The 23,413-nt window shown below is 36.4% G+C and overlaps 1 protein-coding gene across 1 annotated transcript in view; it reads right to left on the bottom strand.

Annotated features, from left to right (window-relative positions):
• The window catches only part of NDUFS1 (NADH:ubiquinone oxidoreductase core subunit S1), a 32,760-nt gene that overhangs the window by 6,488 nt on the left and 2,859 nt on the right, over positions 1 to 23,413 (bottom strand). The window contains exons 2-14 of the mRNA XM_027873798.1: positions 22,127 to 22,191; positions 21,404 to 21,495; positions 20,095 to 20,202; positions 12,627 to 12,703; positions 11,588 to 11,669; positions 11,363 to 11,493; positions 7,347 to 7,532; positions 6,270 to 6,404; positions 5,327 to 5,441; positions 4,670 to 4,815; positions 4,138 to 4,266; positions 3,422 to 3,551; positions 2,933 to 3,093 (exon numbers count right to left, since the gene is read on the bottom strand). Of these exons, the coding sequence (XP_027729599.1) occupies positions 2,933 to 3,093; positions 3,422 to 3,551; positions 4,138 to 4,266; positions 4,670 to 4,815; positions 5,327 to 5,441; positions 6,270 to 6,404; positions 7,347 to 7,532; positions 11,363 to 11,493; positions 11,588 to 11,669; positions 12,627 to 12,703; positions 20,095 to 20,202; positions 21,404 to 21,495; positions 22,127 to 22,187 (1,553 nt within the window). The 5' untranslated portion in view covers positions 22,188 to 22,191. The remainder of the gene's footprint in view (positions 1 to 2,932; positions 3,094 to 3,421; positions 3,552 to 4,137; positions 4,267 to 4,669; positions 4,816 to 5,326; positions 5,442 to 6,269; positions 6,405 to 7,346; positions 7,533 to 11,362; positions 11,494 to 11,587; positions 11,670 to 12,626; positions 12,704 to 20,094; positions 20,203 to 21,403; positions 21,496 to 22,126; positions 22,192 to 23,413) is intronic.

The raw sequence follows: 23,413 nt of genomic DNA, 5'->3' as shown, positions 1-23,413 counted from the left end.
ACTCCAAGGCAGGCTCTCTAACCACTATGTCACAATATCTCTATTACATATTCTTTCTAAAAAATAGTTATCCTTTTGCGCTGAGATTAGAGGCTAGACTTTAGAAACCAAGAAATTTAGAAAGACCCACAAATGTAAGTCAGTGACAAGATGTGGGGCCACAAAGGATGAAGGAAGAAGTCACACTGCTAACAATAACTTGGAGCTACAGAAAATGTTTTTGCATTATCACTGGCTCCTTCTCTGACGCTGACAAACACAGCCATGTCTCTCTCATTCTCCCTTGAACTTACATTTTTCTCTGTCAAACTCTCTGAAAAGACTTCTACAACGGGTGCCTCCATTTCTTCTCTTCTAAATCCTTTACCCAACTGAAACTACTTTCTTCAAAGAGCTTCTGATTACTCAATCCTCATCTTTCTTGACTTCTACACAGCTTTGGTCACGACATTCTTTCCTCTCTGGGTCCTCATGACTGTCCTCTATCTTCTGCTAGCTCTTCATTGGTGTTATGCCACACTAACTCTGAGTGTCTCTTTTCTCCCTCTTCCTTAGTGATCTCACCAGTTCCTATGGGTTCAAGTATCTCTCTGTAGTCCAGCATCACTAACCCTTTGAAATGGGCATCTAGGAGGCACCTCACATCCAACTCTCCTCTCTTCTGAGTTTTCTTACTGTCTAATGTGCCACCATCCTTCCGAGTCACACAGGTTTACAAACTGTCACCCTTGGCTTCTCTTCCATTTACCTTACACAACCCATCTATTGACAAATCTTATGCTTTCTACCTTTACAACATCCCTTAGCTCTCCTTTTCTCCACTCAGACAGCCATCACCCTAGTTCAGGCCCTTATCTCCTCTGACCTGTTCTCTTGCAACAGGCTCCTAATTGTGTTCCATGCCTCATGTTTCTCTCAGCTCTAACCCACCCTTCGCTCAGATGGCAGTGATTTTCCTGGGGCAGGTGTGACCATGTTATTCCCCTCCTCATACCTGGCTCCCGTTACCCCTAGGATCATATATGAAGTACTCTATTTTACTCTCTAAGAGTAAAGCTCTTCATAACTAGCCTCCTTCTACCTTTCCGATCTTCTCATTCCTGTGATCCAGCCATACTTGGTTGATCTGCTGTTCCTTGTACGTAATATTACAACTCCCATCTCTGCCCCTCTGTTCTGGCTTTGCCCCACTAGAATGCTCTACCTCCCAAGTTCTGACTTTCAGAGCCCTCAGCTTGAGTAGACCACTTTCTGGGAGTCCTTTCTTGGTCCCCTAATAGTAGTACAACCCTCTCTCAAGGTAAAGTATTCTGTGTATTTTAATTACTATGTGATGTCTCCACTATTAAAACATAATCTCCTTGAGGGCTGGGACTGGTCCCCAGTGTTTAGTACCGTGCTTGGCTAAAAAAGAATTTAATAAATGCTTGTTGGCTGATTGCTTCCATATTTCAGAAACAATTAAGCTTCTGATACAGCAAACATGACAGTAATGATGTATAACAGTAGTACGCTCTAAGCTTGAAGTAATCTATTAATTCCTTGTGTATTTTTGAAGTCCTCCATGAGATTAAGTTCCTGGAAGGCACAGAACATACCTTATTTTATCTTTATTCCCTCACAGCACCTAGTATAGTATACTTTGTACAGATATTTAGTAAATGTTTGTTGTTTAAGTTAAAATCAATCATCTAATCTACTGAACAGAAAACTGACTACTGTTACTTGTCTGCAAACTTTACTACTAAGAATTAGTATGTAGAAATGTATTTTTCATTACATAATCGATGTTACTGAAAAGAAATCGATTTTAAATCATTAGGGGAAGTTTTTGTTAAAGGTGAGTTATTTTTTTAAATGAAGGATTCTTAAATAATATAAAATAAATCCAAAAGAAGGGAAATAAAGCACTTATATTATCTGTTTTGTAAACCCTGATCTGTATATAACTAAATTTTCTTAAATCCAGGCACACCTATATTATGATGTGATAAGTGTTCTGTACTGAACTGTGTCCTAGCTCCTAATAAATGGAAATCAAGGGGAGAAATTTTAGTTGTGAATACCCTCTGTAAATGAAGCTAGCTGCTCTTCTGCAAAAAAAATAATTGGAGAGAACAGGGGACAGGACAGTTCTGACTCTACAATTTCCATTCTTCTCCTCTCAATAGATGTTGTTGCTCTACAAAGACCTTCCTCCCTTCTTTCTTCATGAGCAGAAACAGGGAATGTTGAGGTTAAGTCAAGCAAGTTACAAAGACTTTGTGCCCTTTTTTCTGGCTCCACTCCTCCCAAAACTTGTGTAGATCAACACATAGCCTCCTGACATATCTGTTTGACCTTTCCCTGCTCCAATTCCCAGTTAATGGATAGTATAAGAAGGATAGTATAAGATAGTATAAGAAGGAAAGAGGTCGGTTATGGACAATACAAAAGTACAATATTTACAGAGTCCTAGCAACGTGGAGACAAGGAGACCGGCAAAAATAACAACTTCTCTTCACTTTGCAGTGACACATAGAAATAACTCACACTTAAGGGAGGGTCAGAGGAAATGCCAAGGCATTTTTTCATTACTATTTTAGGGAATGTGAAAATTAGTATACAAATATCCCACAATTTAACTCATGATTTTACCTCCATCTTACAGAGAAAAGTTCAATTCTTCTCATTTCATCAATGCAGGAAATGCCAATTGTACCACTGTGCTGACGTTATGCTGACTCACTTAATTACTTGAAAGACTTTTCTCCTAAATGCTACCAATTAAAATGTTATTTTTCTTCCCAAACATCCACTGGAATGGTTACTGTTTCATAAAAGTATTGAATTAATAAGTAAACAGTATCCAAATCCAAGAACTGAATACTGCACACAGTCCATAAAACAGAAAGTACTAGAATTAAAACATGGGTAAAAATTTTCAACAAACCTATGGAGGATATTCATAATTTTCCAATCATCACCAACTTTTCTCTTTATCCTGATCTTCTGTGCAAGGGTAGAAACAGTTGCCAAAATTGCAGCTCCATCACTCCGTTGGAGTGCTGAGCTGCCTAAAACTATGATTGGTTTTTTGGCCTCTTTCAAGACCTGTACAAAAGAAACAATGAAAATAGTGATTTCAAAGGCAAGAACACCTTTAACGTGGGTGTACACACATGCATATGCACACTCCCCTCCTCCCCACCCACTGCCCCCCAAGGATAAGAAATGTTAAGAAATGGGCTATTAAAAAAAACTAACAAAAATCTGCATTTGTGACAAGATGTTCTAAAGCTTAGGTGTACTCAAAACATACTATTTACCAGCTAATGCAGTGGTATAGAGATGTCTTGGTTTATGGTCTTAACCAATATAATGTGACAGCCTGCTAAGGCTATTGTGTGAAGTCTGAATAAATGTATTACTGTAAGAGAACCTGGCTGAATGGATGGCTTCCTGAAGCAATTTCTTGAAGGATGTTTGGAGAATCTCCCAGGTGATTATAGCTGTATGTCAGATCAACTTTTGTGCCTACAAGGGCCACCTTTAGGTCATTATGAAGCCAGCTGGAATAACAAAGACAATAAATCACAATAAAGTTTCAATTTTGAGTCAAGCAGTTAAAACTTTTTTATTATTGCTAGTCCAATCAATGTACAGAAAATTCTACATGTTCAGAAAAACAAAACACCTGAATCTGCAATTAAACCCAAACCATTTAACATGTCAACCAAATGGAAGCATAAGTACTGTTCTCAAGAGGGAACCAGGAAAAGTGAAAAAAATCTGCATGTTTTATTCTATTTTCCCTGCCCACACTCTCCTATCCCCCCTTCTGCTATTCACAGAGATGCTCTAGTGTAATTTATAAACTTCCAGCAAATAAGCTGCTGCTCCTTCCAAATGCAGTGGAAGAATGAAGGAGCTTTCAAATTATATGAGAAAAGGTAGAAAAGTCTTCCAGGGTATGTTTATCTTTACAAATCCAAACATGTAGTTTGTTTTATCTTTTACATTACTATGTCAAAGCACATTCTGTTAAATACTAGGAATAAGCCAACACACGATTTTATATAAATAACAAAAACAGGTCTGTGTAGAAATATAAACAATTTTCTTACAGAAACTTTTTATATCTCTGGAAATACCAACCTTTTCCGAAGTCTAGCATTAAACAGGGGTGCCTCAAAACGTGGATTTGTACCAACCAAAAGGACAACATCTGCCTCCTCTACACCAGCAATTGTTGTATTAAGTAAGTAGTTAGAGCGTAAATCTGTGCTAGAAACACAATATACATAAAATATTATGGAAACTGAAGTGGTAAGATGAGGAGAAGGGAATTTGTGACTGATTAAAACAATCAATTTTTAAAAGCTCATCATCTAATCAATAGAACTGCCTGTGAAGAAGACATGAAGTGTTCTCCAAATTACATTAGTCTTGATCAAGTATTGTATTCATCTAGAGCATCCAAGCTTCTACTGCTCTATGCTTGGGTCTTTGTCAAAGACAGCATGGTTATAGGAGCATATATGTGTGGGTATTTATGTGTATTTTTCTTGGTTTTCCAAATTTAAATGATTTTGGGATTATCTTGTTATGTTACAATTATTCACAACTAAAACACATAAAAGATCCTACATGAGACCTTTAAAAATATCTAGTTTATAAGTTGGCTCACCCAGCTCCTGCAGTAGGGAAGACTTCTTCAGTACACAAGGAGTCAGAATCTACTCTATTAAGTAAGTCTTTGATAGATATGAGGGCTTCTGCATCCACCAAACCTCCTGCAATTGCTGCCACATCATTGCCCTGAACTGTCTGTAACTAGAAATAGAAGAGAATAATATCAATGAGTCAACACTCAGTGTCTATTATAATAGGCTAGATAAAAACAATGAACCTAGCCATCATTCAAAAGTTCAAAGCTGAAATGTTTTCTAGTAGAAAAAAAAATAGACCAAAGTTCTGCTTTTTAAGGTTAGTAAATTATAAATTCAACACACAGCATGGCAGGGAGTCAGTGCTATTATGTAAAATTGCACAAACTTTAAATAAATATATCTAAAATGTTGGGGGAAAAAAATCAGAAACAAAGGTGATGTCAAGACCAAGGAAAATGATGCTACCTTGATGGGTAGGACAGAAGGTGGCAGTAGTTTTGAACTAAGGGGTGGATAATCCTCAATAGTGGTCCAAAGCATATGACAATTCCATTTAAATGCTATAGCCTTGTCCATCAGAAACATAATTCAGGGAACCAGAGAACATTTCTCTTATTCTTGTGTGGGTCCCTTTTGAAAAATTACAGTTACCAGAGTTTTTTTAAGTTCCTTACCATTCCAGCTACACGAGAGAGTGCATCCTCCCATGAAGTGTAAGTTAAAAGCCCTTTTTCATTTCTGACCATTGGCTCAGTAAGTCGTTGCCGTTTCAATCCATCATAGGAAAACCTGGACAACAATAATGATACTATTTATAGGGTTCTCCTCAAGAATCAACTATAACATTCAAGTTTAAAGACTTCACAGAAGAAATGTGACAAAAGTACTGCATTGGTTAAAGTGTCCAAAGCAATTTAGAACTACTAAATGTTAACAATGTAGCCCATTTTTTGGAAATGAAGGACTAACAAATAGCAGAAAATATCTGTTTACTAAAACATTAAAATTCAAACTAAAATTTAGTATCTTCTAAAGTTCAGTCAACTCTGAAAATATACACTTAAGAAATCAGCTGTTAAACTGCAGGCAAATTTTGTGAATGTTAACAACTTGGATCACTTTTGCTTTAGAAGAATTTTCCTCTGTTATCATGAATTTGACAAATGTCAACAAGCACGAACATTTCCCTATACAAAGAATACAAAAAGAGGACTGCATATGAAATCATGAACTGCTACTATGTTTAACACGGTAGTTAGAACATTTTCTTGTTTTTCTGTGATCACCTTTACTTACAAATATTTAACTTTAGTATTTCTGTTTAATCAATATTACATAGTGTAAAGTATGATCACATATTTCCAAATGGAAAAATTTAAGATTAAATTAGTTCTCCACAACTATTAGAAAGCACCTTGTAATAGTATTCTTTGCCAACTGTCCAGTTCCTATACAATAGCCCACATAGGAAATAATATGGCAGACAGCTAATGGCAATCAAAAGCCACCCTCCTTTAGGTGTTTTGTAAACATCAAACATCTTGGTTTAAAGATGTATGCTTAAAGTATGCCTCAATAGTAGGCTTTAGGAAAATTGGTGCAGTTGCATATATACACCTGGTTTTATCAGAGATCCATTCTTCATTGATGTCTTCATGCATCTTTGGTAAAATCCTCATCACCTCTCCTGTCCTTGTGCTGACTACAATGTTACTTCCAACTGCATCCATAACATCAATAGATTCTGTCTTTCTGAGAAAGGAGAAAGGCGGTCATATTAATTTGTGCTGACTCCAATAAGGAAAAGTGTATTAGAAATTCAAAAATGAGCTTCAAATCTTAAGAAAACTGGTGTTTCTAATCAATTTCTGACTTTCTAATATCCAAATGAAGATTTAAGAGGGGTAATTTTTCAAAGTCTATCTGAAAATTTGGAGACAACTTCAATGACTGCTAGCACAGAAAAACAGCTTTGAAAATGACTAGTTGTCATAGGAAAACAGTGACATACCAAAAAGATAGAAAACAAAAGTCTTTTATTTAAATTCATTATCTGTGGATAGGCTTTCTGGATTTCATTTCCAAGTTCATTATAGGAATATAATATGCATAGGCTAAATATTATCATAGAATGCAATGTAGCCAATTGTCTCAAATTTTTGTTTGTTTGTTTTGCTTTTTGTTAGGCAATGGGGTTAAGTGACTTGTCCAGGGTCACACAGCTAGTTAGTGTCAACTGTCTGAAGCCACATTTGAACACAGGTCCTCCTGACTCCAAGGCTCTATCCACTGTGCAACTTAGCTGCCCATTATCTCGAATTTTTTAAGGACACAACTAAAATCTCACCAAACCAACATAACTGAGTTTAAATAGCTTTTAAGAGTACTTATCACACTTCAAAAAAAAAAAAGTACTTATAAATTGCTGAAGTGGGACAGGGTTAGGGATAGGAAATGGAACTCTGATTTCATTGGTATAGAGAACTCTGGCACCTCAGAAATTTATAGTCTTAGAGAGTCTCCTAGACTACTGAGAGGCTAAGTGACTTGCCCAGGGTGACAGAGACAGTAGAATTTGAACCCAGTTCTTCCTGGCTCTGAAGGCAGCTCTCTAATCACTACACCATTTTCATTTTTTAAGTAATAGGTAAGTAATAAGAAAAACAAATATAGTGTGCATATGAAGATACAAACCTTGTTTCCCAAGGGCGCGCAGTAAAGGCATAGGGCTTAGATGTAAGAGCCCCTACTGGACAGATATCAATGATATTTCCAGATAATTCAGACATGAACATTTTTTCGATATATGTTCCAACCTGCATTTCATTTCCTCTTCCTGTTGTACCCAAATCATCCACTCCCGCAATCTCACTAGCAAACCTAGTGGATAAAAATATGCCATCAAATCCTCAAATCCAACATTATATACCTTTCCCCATTAACTTTTATTAAAAGAAGAAAACATTTTTTAAAAATGCCGGTTTATTTTTAAGAATAAGAACCTCCTGAGTTTAGTTAAAAAACAACAACACCCCAAAGTGGTTATTTAACTCTCTATCCTACAAAGGACTCATAAAGAACAGAGAAACAAAATTAGAGACCAAAAATATAAAAAGTAAACCACTTAATAGTCCCTTCCTTTGGCTACAGAACTAAAAAAAAAAAAAGAAAGGATCTCCCTCACAGTTCTTTCTTTTTCTTTTAGAGTTTTTATCCACATTACTCATTTAGTAATTAATATTTTCTCATGACCTGTGTAACAATGGCAATCACTTTACAATTTATGAAGTACTTTTCTTACAACCTCATGAAATGAGTAAGGCAAGTATTTACAGATTAGTCAACAAGGTTCACAGAGGTCAGGGGCTTCTCCACAGTCACAAAGTGTCAAAGCAGAAAATCAAACCTCGGTATCCTGGGTCTAAATCAGCGCTTTTCCTACCTTCCCCCACTTTTCCTTGTATTGTCTCACATGATGTAACTCTTCACGTATTTAAGCCTCACCTCTTCAGCTAAACTGTAAGCTTCTTTGCATACACACATACAGGTGCAGGTATAAGTTGTCTACCCAAATGAATGGAAATTCCTTAACTGTAGAGACTATTTCCACTTTTTCTTTGTAATCCAGGCCTGAGGACACTGCCTGGCACACAGTAAAGATTTAATAAATGTGTGCTGAATGACTGTATCTCTACTGAGCAGTCTTTGCAAATAAAAGGCACTCAATAAATGTTTATTGATATTTGATATTGATTTGAAATCCAACCTAAGTTGAGCAAGTTGTTCAGTAATACCTGACATTTTATAGTACTTTAAGGTTTGCAAAGCACTCTAGACATATTTAGGTAATTTAATCTTTACAACAGCTCCACAAAGAATGTACTACAGGTATAATTATAATTATTGTTATTTTAAATTCGGACTGAGAGACAGAGGCGATTGAACACCCATTTCCTCATGTCTGGTGCTTTTTCTATCATGACACACCAAGTTTTTTCTTTGAATTTCATCTTCTTCATCTGCATAATGGAAATATTTATATCTGCCCTACCTAGCTCACAAAAGTGCTGTGAAAATTTATTAAGATCAACTGACACTTTAGTACTTCAAAGATTTGTAATTTCATGGGTGAGGTTTACTCATAACAAGGCCAAGGAAAGTCACCCTTGCAGATAACCTGGTAGAAGTATATGTGAAAGTCCTTTAAACACTGTGTATGTATATAAAAATAATATTATTATTGCCACTTTGTCTATATGGCCTTTAGCTATTTCAAGGTCAACAGATAAAAGCCAAAGAAAGCAAATATATAACCAAGTTGCTCTAACAATCATATCATGTGTATTACTGCCTCTATGTATTGTCTAAACCATTCCCTCTATCTGAAAGGTCACCTTTGTTTCTTTTATCTACTTAGCTTGAAATCCTACTTCCATTCTATCTTCCACTTGGTCAAGTCTGACTATTTTTGTACCTCTTTTGTTAATTCTCTTTTTATAATTTTCTTGCATAACTCTCACTTCTTTTCCCAATTTTTCTATACCACTACTATTTTTTATTCTTTTAAAATCTCTTTTAAAAATCTTTCTTTAGCTCTTCTAGGAATTCTTATTGGCCTTGTTGTTCAACCTGCATTTTTCTTGGAGCTTTGCTTGTAGACATTGTCTTCTTCTGAGTTTGTGTGTTGATCTTCTCTATCACCACAGTAGCATTTTATGGTCAGGTTCTTTTTTGTTGCCTGCACATTCTTCTAGCCTATCTCTTGATTTTGGATTTTATGTTAGTGTTGGGCTCTGCTCACTTGGGGAGGGGGGAGAGGAAGGGAGAGGTCTAGCCCAAGCTTCTGTCTTTCATGTTCATCCCTCTGCTACTTTCAATAGGTCAGTCTGAAGGCCTGAAAGTTTTCAGGGCTCCATGTTTGCTCAGGCAGTTGGAACTACTACATCAGAATTTTCTTGAATATTCTTTCTTTTTTGGTGGTTCCTAACCACTAAATTTTGTGAATAGGACTGTTTCACTCTTCATAGCCTATGTGAAAACAAATTGGATCCACTATCTTTTTCGATGATAGCAGTGACATAATAAACAAGTTTTCAATTAAAATCCAGTGTTTCCAAAGTGATGTGATCTGAATAGAAGTCTGTTCACTATTCTCCTGGTCTGAGTTCTACAAGTTCCTCACCTGGTCTGGGTCACTTGGATTGTATGTGGTTGAGTTTCTATAAACTGCTGGCTCCCTCATGGTTTATTCTACTCTTCACTGATTTATTCCACTGTAGGTTTATGTGCAGGATTAAAAGTTAGAACTGACCCCCCACCCCACCCCAGCTCAGAGACACACAGCTTTGTTTCTGGAACTTGGTTCTTATCCCACTCACAGTTACGCCCTCTGTCTCTAGTGACCACCTCCCTCCACCCTGGCACTATGACGCTGAACTGTAGAGTAGGTGACAGAGCTGCTAGATGGACCCATTCTTACTCCCCATGCTACTACAGGAATCTCTTAGGATCTCTTTCTGCTCAGGTGTTTAGTCTCCCTGCTATTCGTGGGTGCTAGGCTTCTTCCCTCTGCTGCTGCTGCAATGTGTCCCTGGCCAGCCCCGACTCTAGTGTCTAAAGACTCTCTATCTTACTAAATTGCCTTCTATTGGAAAAATGAGTCACTGTGATATCTTAATGGTTTTCACTATCAGAATTTAATTAAGTTTATTTTCGAGGTCATTGCGGAGGAGGCTGTAGTGGAGTTAAGGCAAAATTGCTACTTCTCACTCAAGGCATCTTGACTCTGTTCTTCCCTACCTCTTATTTCCACTCTAAAGCCTTCTCTAATGACTCCAACCCAAGGGTCCTGGGAATTCTTGTAGACCTCCGTCTGTAGTACTCATTTGACATTGGGCATATATATGTCTTGCACCTTCCATATGTCTTATCTCCAAAATTAGATAAATTCCTTGATAACAAGGACCATACCTTATAACTTATACCCTAGAGCCTAGTTCTGTTCTAAATAAAATCCCATAATAATAACATTAGACAGAAGAATTGTATATATCAAAATTATCCTTGTATCCTGGCTCATAGTAACAGTGCTTTGTTAATATGGTTACCAACAAATTTCCTAAACTGAATGTATACTCTGGCTCCCATCTATGTAACAGCTACTTCTCTGTGACAAAATTCCTGATTTTATGCTATATTGTAAATGAGGAAAGAAAAGGTCTACCAAAAGTTACTAAGTTCTTTATAATTATTTTCTCCTTTTCTCTTCCCATTTTCAAATATCCCTCACCAATGGAACCACGCCAAAAAAAGAAGGCATCTAAACTGTTATGCTATCCACTAAAACAAACTAGCATCACTCAAGAAGATATAAGAGCTGGAAAACTGCTATCAATGAATGTACAACGTCTCCTTTTTCTCCTACTGGGTTTAAAGCAATTTTTTCATATGCTAATTCATTCTTTACTGAGGGCTTAGTTATAGAAGGGCTGTTTCATGTCCAGGTCTTCAAGATGTAGAATTGACTTCTTGAAATATAGTGTCACAATTAAAAAAATTACTCTACAGCTAAACCATTCAAAAACCTTATAGTTTATCAGGGGACTTTAATCTGTAGAAAACTTTACTTCCTACTGTTATTATTCAACCACATTTTATAAACACTAAATGAAAGGAAATTAATGCATAGGTCACACACACACAAAAATTACCTGATACACCGAGTGCACTGTATACATCTAGTCATAATGGTCTTTACAAGAGGACCAATATTCTTGTCTTCCACAGCACGTTTTCCCTCTAAAAATCTGCTTCTATCACTTCCAAACATCATTGACTGGTCCTAGATTAAATCACAGGAGACAGCTAAACCAAGGCACCTAATAAAATCAAATTCAAGACAAGCTCAATAATTTTTATAGCAGTAGACTACATACCTGCAGATCACATTCACCTCCCTGATCACAGATAGGACAGTCTAGTGGGTGATTTGCTAATAAAAACTCCATTACACCTTCTCTGTAAGGGAAAAATAATGTGTAAAATTAAGAAAATAACTACCATTATCCTGTGTTTACATATTACTTTTCACCCAAGGAAGTCAACACATTTCACACATACTTTTTCCTCAATTAATATTGACCCTTTGATCAGGAGATAAGGATGGGGATAGAAATCAAATCTATGATTTCAATGGCATATGGAACTCCCAGTTGAGGAAACTCCCTCTACCAATGTATGCTGGCACCTTCTTTGGAACTTACAATCTAGTCTAAAAGAGTTGCCTGGAGCACAGAGATGTTAAGTTATTTGCCCAAGGTCACAAAACCAGAATGTGTCAAAGTTGGACCTTCACATTCCTGGTTTTGGAACTGTTGTTATGCCATGCTGACTTTCGACCCAGAAAACTAATAGGCAATTCTTCTTTAAGACCTTGCATCTGTTATTAAACATGAGGCAACAGAACTGTCTATTATTTAAGTTATTCTAGCAAATAATTTTAGTTATATAACCTAAAATTAATGAAGACACAGAACTTAAAACTTCATTGACAAACCTAATTATGACCTGTGACAATAAAAATGGGCATTCATGTCTCACTTTCTCCCACAATCACAAAACCAGAACATTTGTAATACAAATAGATTATACACTACAAAAATGAGTCAGCAAAACTGCCCAAGTGTACGTGGCAGTGGTAATTGAAGTTACCCTGCAAAGCTCTCAGGTAAGCAAACTGCAGACTTAACACAAGCTGAGCAAACTACTTCTACTGCCAGCTCTGGCCTACCAGACTAACATCTTCCCATGGCCCAATATCATCACAACCTGCTTCCCTGCATTGCCTTTATTCTCAGTGTCCTCGTCTTTCATCAACCATAAAGGACAACTTTCACAAGTCCGAAGCTAAATTTTAGACTCATGGGATAAAAATTACAGAGATTAACACTCAAAATATAATAAATAGTAAAGTACCTTGCTTTCCTGGACTTCTCTGAGTTTGTAAGGATGTTCCAACCCTTCATTACTGGCATAGCACAAGCTGCTACAGGCTGGAATTTCAATGTGAAAACCCATTAACACTTGCACCTCTCTGACAGTAAAAATAATAAATTCCCTTTAGATACCTCAATCCAATATTTTACAGAAAAAAAAAAAACCAAAAAACAAACCCAAGGCATTTGAAACCAGAAAACAAAGTAATCACATGACAAACACCATGATAAATCCTATCTTTTCATCTTAGAAATAGTACAATAATACAGAGCATCCTTAAATCTTGAGTCCTAGAAGAAAATCTTTCTTCTTATTGGGATATAAAAGAACCATTAAGGTACTGTCATTTTTCTTAAACTTAAAAATATTTCATGGCCAATTTTTATTGACATCACTACTGCTAACCTGTCTCCAATTAAAAACTGAAAAGAAAAAAAATTCTTGTAACAAATAAGCAGTCAAGCAAAATGAATCCACTCAGTAGATATGTCCAAAAACATGTATGACTTCATCCATCACTTCTGTCTGGAGGGGAGTAACATTCTTAAGAATAGGTTCCCTGGAAACCCCATTAGTTCCTGTATTGACAAGGTTAAGTCTTTTGGAGATGTTTTTTTAAACAATGTTCTTGCACAAACTGTTCTACTGGTTCTGCTCACTTCACTGTGTTAGTTCATACTACCCAGATTCTCTGAAATTGTCTCTTTCATCAGATAACGAGCAATAATATTTCATTAACAGCACATAGTACAATTTGTTCAGCCATTAATCAGTTGTCTAAAAGGCAATCTGAGGCACCCTATTCTATTATGGTTCTTTCTTTCCCTATTAATTTCTCCTTTAGGATCAGGAAGTTTGTCTTGATTTCGACTATCCCCTTCTGGGCAAAATCCACCTCCTTAATTCCTCCTTCCATCTCACTGTTTTCCCTGTTGAGTCTGATATATTTCTACACCAAACTCTTTGTGTGGGTGTTCAAACTTCCTTTGTCCATTTCAGGTAAGGGATTCATCTGATGCCAGCTCTTCCTACCTTTCTCTAGGTTTGCATACTCTTCTTTTCATGTACCCCAATCTCTTCTTCTTTCTTACAGCAGTATATTCAGCCTTACCCTCCCTTTTTTTTTAAAGGCAATTGGGGTTAAGTGACTTGCCCAGGGTCACACAGCTAGTAAGTGTCAAGTGTTTGGTCTGAGGACAGATTTGAACTCAGGTCCTCCTGACTTCAGGGCCGGTGCTCTATCCACTGCGCCACCTAGCTGCCCCTTTACCCTCCCTTTTCTTTTCCTTCTTCAAACCCTCTGAACAGAACCATTTGAGCAAGTTCTGCTTTTCTTAATTCTGTCAATGCCCTTTGAAAACATTAAGTTTTAAAGGGATACTTGCTTTGCTCCACATTAGAATGTTAGCAAGACACCATCATAGAGTAGCTCCCAATTCCTTTAATAAATTTAGCTTTCCAGGTTTCTTTGGACTCTTGCGTTTATATCTCAAAGTCCCTACTTTGCTCTGGACTCTCTAACACGTATGTTTGAAGTACTCTGTTCTATTAAAGGTTCTTTTTTTTCCTGTAGTATTATAATCAGTACTGAAGAGTAAGTCATTCTTGGTTGTGAGTCTCTTTCCTTTGCCTTTTGGTTTTTAATAGACAATGCCAGGTCTTGAGCGATCCTGGGGTTTTTTGGTTTTTTTTGGGTGAGGCAATGGGGTGAAGTGACCTGCCCAGGGATACACAGCTAGTAAGTGTCAAGTGTCTCTCTCCGGCCACATTTGAACTCAAGTCCTCCTGACTTCAGGGCCAGTGCTCTATCTACTGCACCATCTAGCTGCCCCAGTTAGTTTGTTGGTTCTTGAACTGCTTCTTTCTGAATGCTTGCTGTACCTTTTCTTTGATGGATGAGCTCTAAATTTTTTTCAGGGTAGACTTTTCTTTGCTTACTCTGCTTTCTGGTTCCAGTAGACCCTGGTAGTTTTGATTTGTGATTTCTTGAAATATTGTGTCCAGGCTTTAAAAAAAAATTAGTTTTCAAGGAGCCCAATTATTCTCACACAGTCTAAAAGTGTGGCAGGTCTCTCGTAGACTCAATCCTATTCCATTTCCAACCTGTGCTAGTTCACCTCTCCTTAGGCCGAATGGGCCCCTTCCCCTTTTCCCTTATGCTCTCAGGGGCTCACCATTTTGGTGGCAGACTTAGTGTGGACACCTGATTATCTTAGCTCACTGAAATTGGGAACTACTCAGCTCAAGCAATTCACACTAAACCCTGCCTCCTGAGTAGCAGGGATTAGAAATTTTCATCTCCATACCCAGCCCAATGATTTTTTTTTTATTTAGTATTTTATTTTCCCCCAGTTAAAAATTGTAAAAACAATTTTTGCCATTCATTTTTAAAACTTTGAGTTCCAAATTCTCTCCCTTCCTCACCCGTATTGAGAAGGCAAGTAATTAGATATAGTTTATACATGTGTAGTCATGGAAAACATATCCATAATAGTCACTTTGTGAAAGAAAACATAAACCAAAAAAAAAAAAAAAACCAAAAAAAACACCAAACCTCAAGAAAAATAAAGTTAAAAAAAAATCAACAACTATGTTTCAATCAGTATTCAGACACCATCAGTTCTTTCTCTGGGGATAGAAAGCATTTTTCATCATAGGTCCTTCAGAGTTGTCTTGGATTGTTGTATTACTGAGAATAGCTAAGTCATTCACAGCTGATCATCTCACAATATTGCTGTTACTTTCTACACAGTACATTTCACTTTTCATCAGCCTATGCAAATCTTCCAGTTTTTTCTGAGAGCATCCTGCTCATCATTTCCTATAGTATAGTAGTATCCCATCATAATCACATACCACTTGTTCAGCCATTCCCCAATTGATGAGTATCCCCTCAATTTTTAATTCTGTGCCCCCAGAAACGAGCTACTATAACTATTTTTGTATGTTTAGGTCCTTTTCCTTTTGGGTTTTTTTTTTAATCTCCTTTGGGATACAGACCTAGCAGTGATGCTGCTTATTCAAAAGGTATGCATGGTTTTATAGCCCTTTGGGCATAGTTCCAAATTGTTCTACAGAATGATTAAATCACTTCACAGCTCTACCAACAGTGCATTAATGCACATGCCCTCCAACATTTGTCATTTACCTTTTCTGTCCTATTAGCCAATCTAAAAGGTATGAGGGAGTACCTCAGAATTGTTTTAATTTGCATTTCTCTAATCAATAGTGAGAGTATTTATTCACATGGCTATAGATAGCTTTGATTACTTCATCTGAAAACTGATCATATCTTTTGATCATTTATCAATTGTGGGAATGGCTCTTACTTTTATGAATTTGACTCAGTTCTTTATCTGTCTGAGAAATGAGGCCTTTAGCAGAGAATCTTGCTTCAAATTTTTTTTCACAGTTACCATTGCTAACTATATTTCCCTCCATCCTATTCTTCCCTATATATTCTATTCTCCCTTTCACCCAGTCCCTCCTCAAAAGTATTTTGCTTCCAACTACTCCCTCCTCCAATCCGCCCTCCCTTCTATCACTGCCCCCCCATCCCCTTCTCCTACTTTCCTGTAGGGTAAGATAAATTTCTATACCCAATTGAGTGTGTATGTTATTCTCTCTTTGAGCAATTCTGATGAGAATAAGGTTCACTCACTCCCCCTCACCTCCCCCCTTCTTCCCCTCTACCATAAAAGCTTTTTTGTGAGATAATTTACTCCATTTTACCTCTCCCTTTCTCTTTCTCCGAGTACATTTCTCTCTCACCCCTTAATTTTATTTTTTAGATATCATCCTAATGATTCTTAAATTATATTTCTTTGGCCTGTTTTCTAGGTAAAACATTTTTTATAATAGATCTTAGACTTTATTTTGTGCTGTCTCATAGAATTACTGATTTGATCTATTCCAGTTTTCAGGAAGTATATTTCTTGAGTAAGGTCTAAAACTTTCTCTTCTAAGCTATTTATTTTCCTTTCAGTTCTTTAATCAAGAATTTATATTTCATTTGTTATTTCTTGCTTCATTTCTTTTACATATTCATGTAATCCTTGTGTAAAGTTCATTTTTTTCATTAAGTTTCTATTTACAGTTGTTTATGGAATTACTCCTCAGGGATCCCTAGTGTTAACAATTTTTAATACTGGTTAGTGTTTTCTTTGATTTACATTTCTCTCCAGCTTAAGTTCCTGAAGTGGGGCTTTGTGTCAGGGCCAGGCTCAGCTCTCTACTATGCATTTGTGTAGGTGCTCATTTTCGCTTGGTCTTTCCTTAGATTCCTGGGCTGACAGCCATCTCCAGGCATTAGCCCCGTCCCCACAAACCTCCAGATCTTTGAGGTTCGGTGTACTAGGTCTTCAGGAACCTCTCTTGCCTTTTATGTCAGTTGGGAATCAGAACCCCTGGGCTGCCCGGGTCTGAGCAATGCTTGTAGTGTTAGATGCTGCTGCTCCTTGGGACTTCTAAGATCCCCAATTTGGGATTTCTTGCAGGGGCAGTAAGAGAAACAGGACTCTTAACGCCTGCTGATGCAGACACAGAGCCCTGAAGACAACATGTGTCCCTCTCCTCTTTCTAGCAGTGCTGGGAGGCTACCCTATATTTGTGCTGGCTTTATTGATAACCTGCTTTCTTATTTCCTTCTTGGTTCCTGCCAACTTCTTATGCATTTGGGGGAGAAGGGGAGGAAGAAGTCACTTACTGTAGTTTCTCACTGGATTTTTTGATCATTATTCAGTCTGGGTGAGAACTTCAGGATTTTGCTGAAGTAGGTTTTTGGGAGCTGGGCTAGAAATAATCTAAAGTACTTGTAACTCCCAAACGTCAGGCACCATTTAAGTTTCTATAAATATCAAGTGACTCGAATTGCTGACAGGTCCACAAATTACTCATTTTAAGAACAGAGATAAAGTATGATACTAAATATGCACTATGATATTTAACACAAAAGTGATTTTTGATTAAGATTTTGAAAGCAACATAGGATCACAGATTTAAAGCTGGAAGGGATACTAAGAGGTCCTCTAGTCCACTCCCTTCATTTTACAGATGAAGCATTTGAGGATCTGAAAAATGACTTGTCCAGGAGCACACAGGTAGCAGAGCTGACATTTGAACTGGATCCTCTGACTCCAAACAAGTGCTTTTCTATTACAGTCTACTGTCAATTGCTATAGTTACTGTTTAAAGACTACTGATAGCCACCTGGCACTGAAATCTCTGAATCCTAAACAAGTTACAAACTAGGGGTTTCTTAAATTTACTTATTCAGTGCCATACCAATTAAACTACCAACAAATTATTTTATAGAGTTAGAAAAAATAATAACAAGATTCATTTGGAAGAACAAAAGGTCCAGAATATCAAGAGAACTAATGAAAAGAAATGCAGGGGAAGGTGGCCTAGCCATTCCAGATCTTAAATTGTATTATAAAGCAGCAATCATCAAAACTGCTTGGTACTGGCTAAGAAATAGAGTGGTGGGGATCAGTGGAATAGGTTAAGTATGCAAGACACAGTAGACAATGACTATAGTAATATATTATTTGATAAACCCAAATACCCTAGCTTCTGGGATAAGAACCCACTCTTTGAAAAAACTGCTGGGAAAACTGGAAAAGAGTATGGCAGAAACTAGGCATAGACCAAAATCTCACACCATATACCAAAATAAAGTACAAATGGGTACATGATTTAGATATAAAGGTTGATACTATAAGCAAACTGAGAGAGCAAGGAATAGTTTACTTGTCAGATCTATGGAGAACAGAAGAATTCATGACCAAACAGGAGATAGAGAACATTATGAAAAGCAAAACAGATAATTTTGATTACATTAAATTGAAAAGTTTTTGCACAAAGCCAATGCAACTAAGATTAGAAGGAAGGTAGAAAACTGGAAAAGAATTTTTACAACCAGTCTCTCTGATAAGGGCCTCATTTCTAAAATATATAGAGAATTAAGTCAAATTTATAAGAATACAAGCCATTCCCCAATTGATAAGTGGTCAAAGGATATGAATAGACAGTTCTCAGATGAAGAAATTAAAGCCATCTATAGTCATATGAAAAAATGCTCTAAATCACTATCGATTAGGCAAATGCAAATCAAAACAACTCTGAGGTACCACATCACACCCATCAGAATGGCCAACATGACAAAACAGGAAAATGATAAATGTTGGAGAAGATGTGGGAAAATTGGAACACTAATGCATTATTGGTGGAGTTGTGAAATGATCCAACCATTTTGGAGAGCAATTTGGAACTATGCCCAAAGGGCTATAAAAATGTACATACCCTTTGACCCAGCAATAGCACTTCTACGGCTATATTCCAAAGAGATCACACAGATGTGAAAAGGACCTACACGTACAAAAATATTCATAGCAGCTCTTTCTGTGGTGGCAAAGAATTGGAAATTGAGGGGATGCCCATCCACTGGTGAATGTCTGAGCAAGTTGTGGTATATGAATGTAATGGACTACTATTGTGCTATAAGAAATGACGAGCAGGTGGACTTCAGAAAAACCTGTCAAGACTTGTATGGTCTGATGCTGAGTGAAGTGAGCAGAACCAAGAGAACATTGTACACAAGAACAGCCACGTTGTGTGATGACTAATATTGCTAAACTTAACCCTTCCTGGCAATACAAGGATCTAAGACATCTCCAGAGGCCTTGTGATGGAAAATGCTATCCACAGCCAAAGAAAGAACTATGGAAGCCGAATTGTTATTTTTTTTTTCTCTTCTGTTGAGTTTTGTTTCCTCTTTCTGATGGTTCCTCCTATTGATTTTAATTTCTACTTATAACATCACTAATGTAAAAATGTTTAATATGAATGTAAATGTATAGCCTATATCAGATTGTGCGCCGTCTTGGGGAGGGTGGTGGGGAGGAAGGGGGAGAAAAATTTTAAACTCAAAAGCATATGGAAGTGATTATTGATAAATCAAAAAAAATTTAATAAAAAAAAATAAAACAAATGGGAAAAAAAAAAGACTACTGATAGCCACCTGGCACTGAAATCTGTGAATTCTAAACAAGTTACAAACTAGGGGTTTCTTAAATGGAAATAAGTCTCACTGAAGCTAGACTGTTCACTTTTAGAGCAGCATGGGCTATGTGGAAACAAAGCTTGTTGGCTCTTTTCCTCCTACCTGCAAAGAGAATATAGCACCCAAACTAAAAATAACACGGAGAACTGTAGGCTTGGAGTAAGCAGACATCAGTTCAAAGGTCTTACTACTTAATAGCTATGTGACTTTGGACAAGTCATTTTAGAAAATTACAGCTGTTTTCTCATCTGTAAAATGATAATGATGCCACTTGCTCCATCCACAAGGATCACATTCGCTTTCACTCAAAAACATACTATGAAGAATGATTACTTTAGTTTTTCTCCTTTATAAAAGAATGAAATATTTTTAGGTAACAAGTACCTTAGGGGCCTTTTCTATCTCCACAAGACACATCCTACAGTTTCCAGCAACCGATAACCTTTCATGATAACAGAATCGAGGAATCTGCATACCAACTTTCTCACATGCCTAGGAGATAAAAAGAAGTTATGTTATATGAGAATACTGAATATTTGCCTTCCAAGTTGATTGCTACATAGAAAATAATTCCTTTTTCCCCCCTATGGCAGTCAATTATTTCTGTTAGGCTTTGGAACTAGTGAATTCAGGTGATTAAGTGTTGAATATGTAAATCAATACATAGGGAAAAATACAATCCCTTTACTACAAGTAAAACTCACAAATGTAGAACTAAAAACATATAGGTTAACAAAGAAGTAAAAAAAACTTCAAGAGGTCCATGATATGGAAGATTTTTAAAGAACACTTGCCTAGGGCACACGATTTTATGTTAGCTAAGAAACAAAACTAATATATATTTACTGTCCTTTTTAGTGAAAGTCAAGCTTGTATATTTTTAACTACAAATCTGTTTATACTTTCTGTTAGATTAAGTTAAAGAAATGGATGCAACAGGACTATGAAACAAACAGTAACAGAATAATTCAATTTGACAAATGTTAAGTGTCTAGTTACGGAGTGGGGAACTTGCGGCTTTGAGGATTTGGTCTGTAAAACTTGTACTCTGTCAAAAAGGCTGCACCCAAGGACCTAGAAGGCTACATGTGGCCTCAAGGCCATAGGTTCTCCATGCCTGGTATGTACAAGGCACCGTACAGGGTACTGAGGATACAAAGGTGAAAAAAATGAAAGGCCTCAAAATGCTTATAGTCTGGCAGAAGACAATGTACAATGAATAACCTTACAAGTTTAACATATGATTGGGTACACAGAAGGGGTAAAAGAGCAACATATTTCAGGACAGAAAGATCACTTCCCCTCCAGGATGGGAAATGGGAGAATCAGAAAAGGAATTAAGAGAAAGGTTGCCTTTGAACTAGTACCTAATGGAAGTGAAGGATTTTAAAAGGAGAAAAGCCATTCTTGGAATGAGAAGTAACATGTTGGATGCATGGAATAGAAGACAGAATGAATTTGAGTGGAGCATAGGGCACACAAAGGGGAGTAGTAGGATAAGGAGTAGTAAATCAATTTGGAATAAGCAGCTATATCCAACTTTAATAGGTTTTTATATTAGTTCCATAAATACTTGGCCATTATATGATATCTATCAAGAAATCTTGACATATTGAAAGAAAAACATTTAAAATAAGTTTTATAAAATTAAAACAAAAAAGAAAATACTTTAGAACTTTGATTTCATGTTTACCTGAAGCACTGTGGTTCCAGGTTCCACCATGACAGGTTGACCATCAACAAACACTTCAATCAAGCTGCTGGCTGCTGTGGTAGTTGTTCGCACTGACCATCAAAAACATTGAGTTGGGAATTCAAGTTAACTAAAGTTGAATCTGCTATGGCATAGGGATAATGGATTTGTTTACTCTAACAACTAAGCTAGAAAAACTGACTTTAAAATACTGAATTAAGAGACCACAAACAGTAAAAAAACATACCTTGTCAATGGTTATGTTGAAGAGTAGCATAAATGCAAACTTATTCTATCAGTAAACATAACATCAGCATTAAGGCAGTAGACTAGTTTTCAAAACAGAATTAACTATATATGTTGGTAGGAAATCTAATAGCCAGTTCTAGCAACATTCTATTCCTTGAGAAACTCTGATTACTTTTTGCTCCTATCTCTTTAAAAATCTAGCTTTAAAAATTCAAATATATTATCAACTGAGATATATCCTATTCAATTAAGCCAATTTGTTTGTTTTTGCAGAAACAAAAACAATTTCATACCCAATAATCCAATTCATTAAACATCTAAGTACCTACAGGTAAGCAACTTTTAGAACCAGTCACACGTATAGGAAATTTCAAGAGTTATTTCCATGACTTAACAGAGTCAGATAGTTTAGTTCCACACATTTATTAAAGAACATTTTTCCTCTATAAGAACAAATTTTAAAAAAATACTCACCACATCCTTTAGGACATTGAACAAGGCCAGTTAAGACTGTGCGTACAGGTAGTCGTAACATCTTGCTAAAAATAAAACAGAGAAGTCTTAAGGTTCTTTGTAGGAATATATTCTAGTTGCTAACTTTTTTTAGATTGCTAACACCTTTATTTTACATTTGATAGTTCATGCTGGTTAATAACAGAATTCCATCAAAATGTTATAAATTTTATCTAATATAATGCTACAAACTGTTAGATAGCTATACTTAATCTGTCCTTCTGCTAAGTAAAATGAAATTGCATGGCAAATTAAAAGAGATGATTAAAAAACCTGAAGTACTATTTAAGTATCTAATAATACTAAGTACTGAATGTTGTTTCTTTGAAACAAAGGAGCTATCATTCACAAAGCTTTAAAGTACACAACTCCTTGACATACAATATATTCTTAATAGGATTGTCCAATATTGAGAAGAAATACCTCAAAATATATACTGAAAAATTTCCCACACAATAACCTCAAGGCACTTAAAATTTAGCAACCAGATAGGACTCTGCAATGTCAATTAATTAAAAACTATAAAATCAATTCTCAATTAACCACATGTAGATTATCAACTGAATTTTTAAAAATATGAGAAACTGGTTTTCTTCCTCCTTCCATTCAGCATACTTCTGAGGTGCTTCCCCTAAGTTAGCAGGTATTATGCAAATATGGAATGCAAAAAATAGTTTTAGGATCTGCTTAAGGAAAATATAAATTAAGAGGCTAAGTTTTTGGTACAAGATACTATGTTACAAATAAAATTTGCTTTCCAAACCAAACATAACAATTAAAAAAAATTACTAGTATGAACAATCAAGAGTTGACTAGATACCATGATTTTACTGTGGTAGACAGTCCCTCTAGCTCTACAGACTGTCACCTTCTACGATTTAACAAAAGTCTAAGTTGCTGTGACTGAATTAAAAAAAAAAAATCACAACTTGGTGATATGTTTCTCTGGCACCTAGACAGTGCGGTCCTTCTGACCATCAAAATAAGGCCTGTCTTTGAAGCTCTTCTAGCTTGTTTACTTGCATTTGCCAGAATTTGTGATTCAATGTCACTGTCACAGGGAACTTGGTGTCACCTCTTTGCCACTAAATGGCACTGGCTTTAGTGAATGTCTGTGTAAAACAATATAAAAGTAGAAACTTCCATTTACAACTCATTGTTATCTTGTTACACATTCCCTATAACTTTAGAGAAGTATTTTTACCCCACTACCTTTGGAGGGAATTGGTGATAGGCAGTGGACAGAGC

Source organism: Vombatus ursinus, unplaced genomic scaffold (assembly GCF_900497805.2).
Source record: "Vombatus ursinus unplaced genomic scaffold, bare-nosed wombat genome assembly UNPS02014802.1, whole genome shotgun sequence".
Lineage (NCBI taxonomy): Eukaryota > Metazoa > Chordata > Mammalia > Diprotodontia > Vombatidae > Vombatus > Vombatus ursinus.
This window is presented reverse-complemented; position numbering and strand designations above follow the sequence as displayed.